The sequence below is a fragment of the Pinus tabuliformis genome, chromosome 3_2, assembly GCF_031772625.1.
Source record: "Pinus tabuliformis cultivar Carrire ecotype Pingquan chromosome 3_2, CPIR1, whole genome shotgun sequence".
Taxonomy (NCBI): Eukaryota; Viridiplantae; Streptophyta; class Pinopsida; order Pinales; family Pinaceae; genus Pinus; species Pinus tabuliformis.
The window spans coordinates 387,774,846-387,789,105 of record NC_142302.1 but is presented as its reverse complement, the minus strand read 5'-3'; the positions used below and the strand labels follow the sequence as shown (position 1 = coordinate 387,789,105).

Below are 14,260 nucleotides of genomic sequence, written 5' to 3'. Positions count from 1 at the left end.
TTCTCCTTCTCCTTTAGATGTTTATTTCATTTGCAAACCTTTTCTTGGTGCTTGCCTAGGCAGTCCTTTGTTAATCTATATCTTGAAATCCTAGGTCACAAGTGCCTCTTTTAGGGCTCTGTATATGGGATGCTGCTCCTTCACATAGAGAATTTTTCCTTGTCCACTGAAGAAGTACTTTACTTAGCCTTTGATTCATATCACCTTGAGCCATCTAACTTAGAATATCCTTTAGGTTAAAACTGGGAAGCCTCCCATGTAGTGTAATTCCACTAAAGATCGGGGGTGGATTCGTGAGGTGACAGTGGCAATCCACCTCATTGTTGCAACAAGGTCTGGCCTTTGCCTTGTGAGGCCTTTAACAAGGCCGGCTAGATTTTGAGGCAACAAGCATTACCATCATTCCAATGCCCTAGGGGAAGTAAGCTGCTGGTATTAAAAGAAGAGCTAATAAAGGGAATTTTGCAAACAAGAATCTTATGAATTGATTATATACAATGTGGAATTTGCAAACAAAGGATATGATGAACATACCAGATATGCTATAGAATATTCCAGGCACTCGGAAACTTGCACAGGCTGAATGGAAGCTCCTTCCAGAGCCCAAGCATATAATGGACATTCATTCTCAATTGCAGATGAATACAAACTGGCTTAGTATATGACTTGGCCAAAAATTTGAGAAGCTTAGTCTAGACTCTATGTGTTTAAACTTTACTTCATTTCAGGTATATGATTTAACAGAACATGGACAGAGTATTTATGTAGTGTGGCATCTAATCATTGGCCCTGTCACATGGTTGAAACTTGAACCATATCTACCAGGACACAATGATTAAAATTTGTATAATTGCAAAACCAACTATTCTTTTTGGTGACATTCAGATATTCTTTAAATTTAGAGTATGAAATTTGGTTTAATGTGATAAAAACAATCAGAAGCAGTTTTCAAACCTAAAATGTGGGATCTAGAAAACCTTATTACCACAGTCTAATCGAATCCTTTCTGCACAATAGCTTTAATTTAATTTAGTAGTCTCCAATATTTTGCATGTCCAGTACTTGCATACAAATATATCAGTCTATTGCTACATTTTTGGAAAGAATGAAATAGTTTCTGAGAACTGTTTCATATAGTGTGTGCCATTATGCAGGATCTATTCAGTGGATACTAATTAAAAGCTGAGGGATTTAAAAGATACAAGTGGAACTCAACTAACCTAGATTATTAATCTTAGAATTGAATCCACAAGTTTCTAATTGAACTCTATCTGATGGATCACTATGTGGTTGTGATTGCAAATTTTATTTGGTTCATTGTACTTGTTAATCAACAACTTATTAATATGAACATTTGAAGAATGCCCGCACCTTATCTGGGATGTACCTAAAGAAAAGTTGCACTTTTTAAATTGTATATTTCTGCATTCTCTTCAGATTTATTGAGAAGTATGGCACACATGTTATTGTTGGTGTCAAAATGGGAGGGAAGGATGTCATATACGTTAAACAACCTCATGCTTCAAATCTTCCGATAACAGAAGTGCAAAAAATGTTAAAGAAAGAAGCAGATGAAAGATTTTCTGATGTCGATTGGCGGTTCAGTATGGACTCTGAAGCGACATCTCAGAGAGATAAGGTAAGATTTGTTTTACATTTCAATGCCATATTTACTATGCTGATTGGCCATATACATCTGACAGTTTTCATTGCATAGTTGCATAGAACTGAAAAATATGTAATGAAAAAATGAAAATTGACAATCCAAAGATATCCTAAGATTATGTCAAGACAAATTAGGGGTTTTTGAAAATTAGACAAGTAAAATTTATTAGATTTACCAGCAGTCTGGAAACTATAGAGTTTACTTCCCTTTGTCTTGGAATATTTGGGTTAGCACCTCTACCTATTGCAGTGTGAACTAGCTGATCAGTGAAAAAGATATTGTTGCTATTTGTTTTCTCAGTACAAGTTTCTGTTTCAGGGGTTGGTGTCATATAAAAACATACATTTAGGCACTTACTCAAACCAAAGTCTGCTAATCATTATCTTGAAAAATTTGTTATCAGTGGGCTCTGAACAAACTTAAAAAAAATATTTACATGCCATGCAGAAGTTGTATTTATGTTGCAACTTACATGTGGAAGGCATGCTTTTATGAAGTAATCAAATTGCCTTTTGCCTGCAAGGGATTGATGTACCAATACTTGTAGGTTAAGTTAGCCTTGTTAAGTTTTGAATATGTTTGAATTGTATTGTGTTCAATTTGCATCGTATCTTTAATTTTGTGAAAGGATCACATATTTTATAAAAAAGTCAATTCATGTTTTGCTTGCAATGTGATTATTGTAACTAGGCATTTTCATTCTTATCTGAAAAATAACCTCTGTTGATTTTCAAGATGGTTGAATTATCATTTTTTCAACTAGTTAATTATGACAAGGACACCTTCTAAATTAATATCACATATTGGATGTCTAAATGGGGTCATATGGTTTTACCATCAACTATTTACCCTTTTTGTTAGTTCAAATCTGTTATAGACTGTAGTTACTATGGTTTCTAGCTTAGCAATTTTGGAAATCATTTTTTTAATGTCTAATTAGTGCATATTTTTTCTTTGTTGAGTATGGTAGGGTTGTTTCTCTTCCAACACTAACCTTTTTTTTTTGGAATACTAGTATTATTTTATCGGAATCTTGGAATATTTTTTATGTAATTCTTTTTTGTTATCTATTTCATGTATTATTCTACTTTATTGTTTTTTTTCCAGGGAAAAATTACGATCAACTATTTACCTTTTTGGTTAGTTTAAATCTGTTATAGACTGTAGTTACTATGGTTTCTAGCTTAGCAATTTTGGAAATCATAGTTTTTTTAATGTCTAATTAGTGCATATTTTTTCTTTGTTGAGTATGGTAGGGTTGTTTCTCTTCCAGCATTAACCTTTTTTTGGAATACTAGTATTATTTTATCGGAGTCTTGGAATCCTTTTTATGTAATTCTTTTTTGTTATCTATTTCATGTATTATTCTAGTTTATTGTTTTATTTCCAGGGAAAAAAAGCAGTAATTTTATTAAGCAAATAAAAATACATCAGTATATGTTGGTGTCATTCCAGGAGCACCACTGGTGCACAGTTGCCTTCCATGAGGCCAAAAAGCTTCAGCAGAGTAGTCCACATATCAGCATAAATATCAGTGTAGTATGTCTGTATATAAGCCCCATATTACATCTCAAAAAATATCATAAATGCGCTCATTTAATTGTCCAAAAAAAGTGAAAAAACATCAAAAAAGATCAAAACGCTCATTGCACTATGTGGAAATTATGTCAGTCCTACTTCAGACCAAGGTTCATCAAAATGTTCAGTTTGATGTCCATCTTTCGCTTCTGCAGTCTTCCAATTTCCTGGGACCAGCTCCAGCCTCAGCTTTGAGAGAGTATCTGCTGATTGGAACCTGTTCCAAAAGAGATGTAAGAGAACTTTTGAGTCTGATTTTGAATGTCTCTGAAAAGTGGCAAACACCTGAAGTTCCTTTGCTTGAATTCCCCTTTCGTCCAATTTATAACTAGTAGGGAATCCCCATACATGCGCAGTCTAGGAATGTTGTGTTCTTCCGCTCTCATGAGAAGTTATTTGAGGCCTATCAATTCCGCATAATTGTTTGTGACTGGTCCCACCCCAGCCCGAGAGGAGATATAATGGGAGTCTGAAAAATAGATGAGCCCCCCAGCACCTCCCTGCAGGAATGAGAGAGGCAGCCCCATCAAAGAAGGCCCATGGCATATCCTTTAGTATTTCTGAATCTGCACGGCATATTCTAGATTATTGTTTATTATTGTAGAAGATTATATTATGTATCAGTCTCGAGTATTTTCTTTTTCAATTTATAATTTCAAACATTTGCCTTATGATAAATATAATTGTTTAAGAGGCATCAATTTTTTCTCAAACTGACTTCATTAGATAGGGTGTTCTGACTATTTTTTGAAAATACACGTACAATATCTGAAATTTGTGTGAGCAAGTTACACCAGTATTATTGACTTTATGTTTTTCAGTTCATATAGCTGGAAAATATTTGATCGTTAAAGTGTTAAGAACCATAGCTTTAGTCTTTTGAATTTATTTGTTTTCTTTTTGTGAGACTAATTTGTTTTCAAAAAGATGTTCTCTTGTTGGAAGGGGCCATTATGTTGTACCAATCATGTTAAGGGGTATGGTGGTCCTCTCACATGTGCTTTCCTTGGCCAAGTCCAAACATTATGTCTTCAGATTTAGATTCTCTCAATAGGTGTGTGGACAGTGGGTCGCTTGCTAAAAGCTAAGGTGATTGTTTTTTATTCCATATATGTTCATGTAATTCAATGAATTATAGTCGGCTTTGGGATTGCCTGACTGATACTCTTCTCGAGGCATATTGGTGTGGGTTTACTTGGAAACTTTAATATAGTTGAATGGGAGGGAGACAGGGAGGGCGGTGTAGCTCATAAACAACTCTTGGGCTTGCTCCAAAGCCAGATTTTAGATTTTTGATGTGATTTGGAGATAGAAATGGTCTAATTATCGAGGTTGGTTCCCTTGGTCCAATTGGTGGAGAACAATTGACAAACTTAAGGTGAGATTGGATAGAACTTGTGCCTTGAAGGAGGGTTTCTCTGTTTTCACATGTTAGTGGACATTCTCTAAGTACTCTTCACTAGTTCACTGGCTTCTATCATATCCCAATTTCTTTTCTCATGGAAGTTGGGGATGAGGCCTCCCTCCCCATCTCATTGTTGTACAAGTTGAACATCTCTCGTTTTGACAGTGACGATTGTTACACATTAATTCCCAAAATTTGGACCTTGTAGCCTAGACTTTAGGGTGATGTTGGTTGGATCTTGTGGAGGGGATTAACCATGAGAGAAATTGTGAAGTTTTTTCATGGATGGGCAAGATGGTAGCTTGGTCAAGAAAAGGAGGAGAGAGGTTGACAAGACAAGTATTTCTTGAGATTTGCATTCTTCTAGAGGACTTACATAATACTTTTGTATAGGAATTGTTACAACTCATATTAGATGAGGTTCCACCTTGTGATTTTTGTCACATTAATGGAGATTTGCTTCTTGTTCCTTGGAGTTGTTGGATCAACTTGGGAACATCCATCATTGTGGTGCCTCCTCTCTTCATGGCATTATATCATTTCATGAATTTATTTGGATGGTGGAGTCTCACTTCTCCTTGGTTTAATGGCGATTGTGCTTGTTGCTTGATGGTCCTCTCACATGTGCTTTCCTTGTTGATCACCCCTTGGTTGCACTTTTGACGGATTTGGAGTATATTATCTCGTTATGGAGGTTTGATATATATGCCTATCTTGGACATGGATGATGGTTCTAGCCACCTTAGGGGTTAGATGCTGATGTTTATGAGGCATATGTTTCATGAGTGTTGAAGTTTCTTTATGGCTTTAGCATGACGATGTGATATTATTTGGTGTTACTAGGAGGTTGTGTTCTACATGGTCCTCATGTGTTGAATGTGTGGTGGGTGACACAGTTGATGATTCAATGGGGTTAGCATTTCTTTATGACCTTTTCTCTTGTGGGATGGTTCATGTTTTCTTTGTGGGATTTTCCTAGGTGATCTATCTTTGTAATTCACATTTGCTAGACAACACTTGGGGGTAATGTGTTTCTTGATACTAGCACCCTCATTAATATGTTAATTCCTAAGTTTGAGTTAGAAAAGGCATATTACATTATGATTTGATGGTGATCTAATCCTTTTCCTAATGTAAGATGATGATTTTAGTGTAATAATCCCTTGGTGGTGGTGCACTTATGGTTGGGCTTTTTGTTTTTTTTCATGGAGGGTTTAAAAATCTTTTATTTACATGGTATAACACTTTATTAAAGTGCACCCCTCATTGGCCTGCATGCTCATGGTGATTTAATTTGTTGGTGACTAATTGGGAGGTGGACTATGGTTATATTTGAGTGTTAACCGTTGTGCACACATATTGAGGTTGATTTAATTGTTCAATGGTTAAATTAATCTACTTTATCCAAATAAAGGTCGATAGCTTGGAAACCCTATTTTATATGCTTCTTTTGTACACTTGGAATGGTTATTTAGACAAAATTGAAGCTTTATAGTGGTGCAACCCCATTCTTGGGCATAGTTTTCAAGGCATGCGATATATTATTTGTTTCATAGATAGGTTGGCACACTTCTCTAGGGTGTACTCTTGGGTTGGTTGGACATGTCTATGACATGGCATGCAAAGGAGCATTGATGAGTTCTAATCACCTTGGCACAGTCTCCTAGGGTATGCTTCACATGGAGAATATTTTATTAATTGTTGGGAGGTTGAGGTAGTTATACGACACATTTTTCCAAGGCATACTTATCTTAGGTGCTCTCTTATCTTTATTGCATGGATATTTCAAGTACACTTGGCATCTTTTAACCTTCATTGGTTACTGTGGTCGAAGAAGTGGTACAAGGCTACATACAAAGTTGAACGAGGAACACCTACAAAGATCTCGCGAACTCATTTTGCGAGTATGTGGGTTCCTGCCTTTGATGAGCCTACTGGATTTGCTTCAGATAGGCATGGCATTCCTCCACGACACCCTGGACCTGAAGGAAATTTCTATTGAGTGTGCTTGGATGGGGCCCAACTCTACACTCTTCCTCTGTTTTCAGACACTTGAGGACTGGCTCAAAGCCCTTCGGGCTAAGAGAAGGTTGACTTCATAGCCACCCACTCATAGGATCTTTCTTGATGTCGACCTTACCGGAACGCAACATGCGTAGCTCAAGCAAGTTAGGGATCAGGTTGCAGCGGCGCGAAAAGAGGGAAAGTTGGTATTTATTCAAGATCTTAAAGTAGTTGTTTGTGCTTCACCCCTGTCGGGATACTCTCGACCTTGGGCCAAATGACAGTGTCATTTAGATGGGAGACATTTTAGGAACATCACAGTGGTATCAGAGCATGATCCTGGCCCAACTGTGGGAAACTAGCCAGAAGATCATGGAATCTTTGGGTATGAGTGCACAGTGACAGGGGAAATCGGAGACAAACCCATGGCTCAAGGGAAACCCAATATGCAGAAATTTTGGGGTAGAATTCATTGGGACGATGAGAGGTTGGCCCAGTTGAGGAGGGTGACAGACCAAACCCATCCTCACCCTTACAATAGGGATGTGAGAGGTGTGTAGGCCGTGGGGGTGCAACCATCTACATCATGAGGGGAAAGTCGACCAGATCAGGGCACCAGATCTCCTGAAAGGGAGCAGGCAGGACAAAGATAGTTAGAGGGTCAGACCAGGGGGTGCTTTTGCTAGTGGATACCTAGCTTCAAATATCGGGAGTTGGAGGAGGAGGTTGAGCATGATGCTGAGAGCCAACAGGATGGTGAAGCTACAGTGGAGGATCAACCTTCCGGGAGAGTTTTGGAGCAAGAGGTTGCTGCATTGGAGCATTTCAATTTTACCTGGGCCTGCGCAGAGAGTTATCACTTGGCTCACGTGGGAGTTGGAGGAAGGAATTGTAGAGCTGGATTTGGCTGGGAGAAGTAGGAGATCACTTGGAGGGCCATTTGAGGAGGATTGCTGGAGTTGGGAGAGCATGGATTGATAGGATCAGTCACAACAACAAAATTCGAAATTGGAGGAGGGCCAAGTTGTGAAGGGTCAATTTTTGAAGGTTGGAACTAAGGGAAACCCTTTTTGGGTTTTTTTGGGTTTTGGGCAGGGATCAAACTCCTAATTTTATAGAATTTCCTGGGTAGATCTAAGGGGTCAAATAGGGGCCCCAACTAGGCCAGCAGCTAGAGGAGCTAAGGGGAAATTGGGCAAAAATTCTGAGATCAACATTTGGCTAATTCCTTCATGGGGTATGCTGGATATTTGGTGGAGAGGTCGGGGTTAATTTTTCGTAATTTTCTGAGCATCGGAGGTGGGGTTTCCAACAACATCCTTGCAGTAGACAGTACAGTTTCACAAGGGCAACGCAGGGCATCATTGAAACAATTATTGTGCCATCTAGGCTTGAGATATTACCACCTGGGTTTGATCATGCTTGCCATTGAGGCAAGTCTAGGTGCACCACTTCCACATTATTGTACTTTTCTCCCAGATTATAATAAAATGGCTCAACTATTAGATATTCCTAGACCTTTTATGGGTGTGCATTGAATGTTTCAATTTTATGGTGTTGTTTTTATTATTTTCTTTGCATAACACTATTTTCCCTAGTTTGGAACATTACACTGATCCCCTCAAGAATGACCCTCCTCGTCTTGGTGTCATTCTTGTTATGTTGGATCAACTGTTGGGCATCTTAAGGTGGAGCTATTACCTGCTTCACATACTCGAGCACTCCATTATCTTCCAACACCACTAAGATCTGCTCCTTCCATGAACAGAAGTTCGAGGCTCCCTCTAAACTGTGATCTGACTTTAGTCCTTGGAATGCCATACTGCTATCCAAAGAACTGCTTTGCCCTTCAAACTCTAGCACAAGCCTTTTGCTTGATCCACTAACTAGTCAGTTTGGTGCTGGTCTTTATACTGATCTCTACTCTGATACCATGTTACATTTCCATGAAACTCTACAACTACTTAGATGAATAACTGAAAACTGAAACCTAGTTTACCTTCCCCAAGATACAATATTTCTTAACAATTCATAAGCAGCAAAATAAAACAACATAGATAAAAAACACATGCACACAAATTGACACTTCTTTTCTTAGGAAACCCAACAGGGAAAATATGCTTCCTTGATGTGGTATTTTATTGATTGTTCTTGAGCAATTGGATCTATTATAAAGGAATCTGTCTCTGAGAAGGCGTTTTGCTTCTTCTCATAAATCTTAGCTTCATACGATCTCGACTTGCCTTGATCATTGCTTGATCTCGACCCTCTAGCTCGCAATTGTTCCTTTGCTACCTCCTTCACTTGCCCTGCAAAACCTTCTCTCTTCTCCATGGTCTTTGCGCACTAGAAGCCTCCTAAATCCTAGCGCAAATTTGTCCCTATTTTCTTGCGCAGATTTGGCTCCTATCTTGTAGTGCAATTCCTCCTATTCTCTTGCACACTTGTGACTTCCGACTCCTTAGGGCACAAGCTTTGTGCACAATCAATCTCCCTAAATTCTAGTGCACTTATGATCTCGTATTTCTTAGGACACAAGTTTTGCGCTCTCCACAATCAAGGATACTCTCACAAACTCTTGAACTGTCTTGTCTCACAAACCTTGTGCACAAAACTTATGATTTCTTGTGGCTTCATCCACCTCTTTATAGACCCAATTCGAACATGCAAGGAGGCCCAATTCTATTTTAGAAGTCGAGTTCTGATTGAGAGCTAATTGAGAGTTCTTCTCGCCCTTTCTCCAATCAACACTGGAGTTCTTAACTCGTTCTCTCTCTAATCAACCTTAGAGACTAACTCGCCCTTCCTTCAATCAACAATGAAGACTAACTCATTCTAATTGAACTTGTAATTGCCCTCGTTCTGTCATCAAACTGATGAAGACTCCACTTAAATGAAGCTCCAACTTTACACATGCTAACTTGATGATTATTCCAGTAAACTGAACATAACTCATCCTAAATGAACTCACACTCATATTGAGAAAAGGACAATTCGAGGTCTTCAATGGTTAAGGAACAAGCCATAAGACCTTGCTCGCCACATTTTCAACAAGGAGAATTCCAGTGTATTGTCCATTATGAGTTTGATGCTTGTCCCATATAACTAGGGACCCTCTTTGAATTTTTCCATATTATAGACACTAGTGCATGATTACCATGACATTAGAAAAGGATAGTAGATACCCATCCTTGAATCATTTCTGCTAGAGTGTTGGTAGATTCAAGCATAATGTTCATAGGTAATGACAAAATTTTGAGCTCTTTGCTCTACTCTTAACCTATGTGACTAGGTTCTTACCCCCTCCTCTTGTATATGCTTGTACGTAATGTACATAGATTATTCTTGGATACATTTCAATCCTTAATTGATCCGTACTTCTAATGGATATAACATTGACTTATGTAGGATATGTGACAATATCACTATAAATACACAAATTACAATTATATCTCAAACATGAAATTCATAAATGCAACATCATGAAAGGAGGATGTCCCTCTCCATTATAATGCTTGAAGAACCAAGTAATGTGCAATTAACTCTCTTGCATGAGAAAGAATGAGAATGATGATGGGAATAGGCAAGGGGGTATAAATGGGGTTGCCTTACCTTTATACACCTCGTGGTTGACATATAGTTGTTTCCATCAAGTCCCTCTATGGATTTTTGTCAACATGGAGTCGTAGTGTCGAATCCCTGCAATAGGGGCTAATGGAGGCCAAAGACAATGTGAGAGGTACCTTCAACAAACTTTGTAAATCCACTTAGATGCCAAATCCACCACAAACAAACCAAGAGAATTGCCAAACAGCCTCCAAGTACACTCCAAATCACAGTTCTTCAATGCTGCTCCAAAACTCCAAACGCTCACAAATGATCAATTAGAGAGGTGCGCAGCAAAAAGAGGTTGGGGGGACCTCTATATAGTTTTTTTACGGTTTAGGTAGAAACTTTTCCCAAAAATCTGCATCATAGCAAAGATGACGACCATCTCAGTCAAGTTGGAATGGTTCGGTACTGAACCTAGTAGAGGCTTGCGTTCACTTGGTTTATGATCAACTCGGTCAACTTGGTTGAGGTCGAGTTTGAGTTGACCAAGTATAAAAACATTGGCAAACTTGGCAAGAATGATTTTTAATGCAACTCAGAAATTTGACCTCTTTCCTAGAAGTTTCCTGGCCCTTAATCCTATGAAATTTCAGCCTCAGGAATGTTATGAAACATAAAGAAAACAACTACAGTAGCAGACAATATTTTAATTCTTATAAAACCCTATCCACTTGACAATTCAAGAGATAAAATACCAGTGTGTTCCAGTAGGTTTCAGCCCTCTAAGGCAATCTTATCATAGATATAACAGATCTGAAAACACTTATGCAGCTGTAAACTTGCCTTCATATTTTTCAATTATAATGTTAAATCATTTAACTCATTCATTCTTAACTTATGTCAAATCAGCATTGCATATAGAGCTGGAAATTACAAACCATGAAGAATATATATGGCTGAAAATCAAATATATAATAAGACAAGTATTAGACAGCTGTAAACTTCATTAATACGCATAAAGGTGAGTTCTTGTAAATACCATAGCCTCATCACAAGGCTAGCACAATCCTAAAGCTATCCACAATTATAGCTAGGGAAAACGAAGAAGACCCTAGCTCACATGAAAGAGTTCCAAAAAGCATGCATCACACAAGCATGTCTTCCATGGCTAGACATTTTCTCCACTTCTTCACTTTAAAAAATACAAGCTAAGGTTTTGTCTCAATACCCTAAACTCCAAATCTCTAAGGGATGAAAACCTATTCTTAGTCTTCAAGATGCTCCAAGAAGCTCAAGAAACCCTAGCAACGGCAAGAAAGAGTTTCAAGTACAAAAGAGGATCAAAGAGAGAGAGAGAAGTGTGCTTTTGATCACATCTCTATGCAAGAATAAACAAGAATGAATGAGTATAAAAAGACCATTGTCTTCAACTTTTTTTTCACAAGATTAAATCCTAGTCACAAGAACAAGCTTCCAACGATGTTCTCTTTGTCTTTCATAACTTGTTCTAGGGTTTCCTTATGAACCCTAGTGAATCACTCCAAGAAGATGAATACAAAGAGAAGATTATGATGATGATAAAATGGACTCTCAACAACCTTTATATATATGCGAGGTAAGGGAGGCCAACAATACTTGTGTGGGTCTATGCCCTTATAAGCAACCTATGATGACACTTGTAGGCTAACACATTGGAGTGTTATACTCCAGCGGTAGACATGTCAAGCTCCAAGGTGATGTCATCCATAAGCAGGTGTCCAATTGCAAGGGTGCTTCATGGAAACAAAGAGATGAAGCAGATGCGTTCAAGAGACATGGAGAATTGAAGATTGAAAACCATTAGACCTTGAGGATGTGTTACCGCTCAAACTAGCAGGGGACCTAAGGGGGATCCTTAAAGGGAAAAATGCTAGGCCAAGGGCAACAAATGGAGACTTAGCCCACTGTCACCTCTGGTAAGGCTCCCTTCTATTTAAGGACTTTCACCGATGGGAGGAGACCTAGTATGTATGGAGTCACCGATGAAGGATAAAACAATAAATGGATATGAGTGACCCAAATAAGCTCTTTCCTAGAAGAGTTTGAAGGATGGAGCTTGCCTGCTTTCTAAGCAAGGTACTATGTATTTTAGGGAAAGGAAGAGAGGATTTAAGGGTTAGGTTTATGGGATAAGACTTGTGAAGGAGGTCCCCAATCCCTAAAATCCTTGTTAGAATTGGTATCCCAGATGGTTATTGAATAATGATCTTTCAAAGGAGCGGGACCACACGAGGCCAAGTGGACCCAATCTAGGGTATGAGGAAATAATGTAGCAACCAATGATATTCTTACCCTAGATAAAGGTGGAGAAAGGATCAAAGAAAGAATTTTCACTTGAAGATGTGGTTTTGACCCTATGAGGTACTAGCCTGGGGGATGGCAGTGCAAGTTTTGATCTTAGAGCTAGGGCTTGGATTTTCTCCCAATTCCATCGTTGAAATGGCTTCAAAATTGGAGGAGAGCTTGAGGAAAGGCTAGCGCAAGAAAGCCTAGGAGATCGAACCTTTTTGGTGGCTAGCTTGTCGGGAAATTGATGCCCCAAGTACCCCAACTTGGCTAGATCTGGAAGGAGGTGAAAGAATATGATTTTTAGTGACCACCCTTGGTAGACCAATGCCTTAATCTTTGGGAGAATGGAGCCTGTGATGAATATGAGTAGGATTTCTTGGTTCCCAGTCAAGGAGGCCTCAAGATCACTTCACTAGTCTTCTAGGTCAAGGAGAAGCAACCTTGCAGCTTTTATACTTCGATGTGCAAAGGAAATGACTTATCAAGGTCAAATTCTTTGATAGAATTATCCCTAGGAAATTTCGCTAATATTACATGGCCCATACATTGAGAGAAGCTATAATAGAGACAAATTCCACAATTTTAATCAGTAAATGCATGCAACAATTAGCCCTAGAATGACGAAAATCGCAGTCCAACGTATATGACAAAAGTAAACAAGAATAACATCAAAAGGCATTTACTTACATGTAACAGAGTATATCCAACCATTAACAAGAAAGAAGCTCCAAGAGAAGACCAATATCCACACATCAAAATTCATCCACTAAGAAAAATTGTGAAATTCTCAAGAGAGAGAAGAGATCCAATCCAAAGTGATGATGAGAAATGAGCTCATCTCACTTGTATTTATACATAACTTAGAAGTTCGAATTAGCCTTCTTGGCCTACATAAGCCCCCAAAATAAAGTAATGTTCTAATAATTCAACTTTTGGTGACAAGCCCACCAAACTAGCTCATAAATGAAAAAGTAAGGTTCTCAAGAGGTCAAATAATAATCTATGCATGTCGTAGGGCCCTCTAAGAGGCCTAATGAGGTCCATGGGTGCCACAATGAAGAGAAGGACCTTCAAAAGCAGTGGACAAGGGGGTGGCCCATTGTAATAGCCTGTGGTGCTCCAAATGACATATGGGGGCACACAAGTGTCCTCATGGGTCTCCAAACAAATCGAAGATGCCTGTTGATGCCTGTAAGGGCTAGGATGATGGTGTAGGTAATGCTACATCATCGTGCAAGTCCTGGATCATTTGGCAACTGTATGGTGTAGATCTAGGGCCAGCTGGGCATGATGGATTAGGTGCATCCTCCTCGTCCAATTAGTAAACCACGAGCAATCTCTGAATGGCTGTGGGGATCCATGGAGTGCAATTAGCTGCTGTGGAGGCCCATAGTTCACAACGCTTACCCTACATGTGCCAATGTAGCCCTCTGGAGGATTAGGACCCTGTATAGGGAGACCAAACCCAAGATGGAAACCATCTGTGATCCTGCATAAGATCCAATGCGTCCCCTATCCTTCTAGTACAACAAGTCATTAGAGAATCGAGTAAATGAGCTTACCTAATCATGGACCACAGTGGGGACTTCATAATGGCTTGCCCTTTCATAATGGGCTTCGGGTTGTACCACTATCTCCTAAACTCCAAATGGGTTTAACCAATAATCCTATTAGGTGGTTTCTACTTCTAAAGGGGATAATATAGTCAAGGTACATCCTTCAAGAGG

The 14,260-nt window shown here is 38.8% G+C and overlaps 1 protein-coding gene across 1 annotated transcript in view; it reads left to right on the top strand.

Moving 5' to 3' along the window:
• LOC149181035 (MAC/Perforin domain-containing protein) overlaps window positions 1-14,260 on the top strand; it is a 79,780-nt gene that overhangs the window by 38,649 nt on the left and 26,871 nt on the right. The window contains exon 3 of the mRNA XM_089416421.1: window positions 1,438-1,639. Coding sequence (XP_089272547.1) covers window positions 1,438-1,639 — 202 coding nt within the window. The remainder of the gene's footprint in view (window positions 1-1,437; window positions 1,640-14,260) is intronic.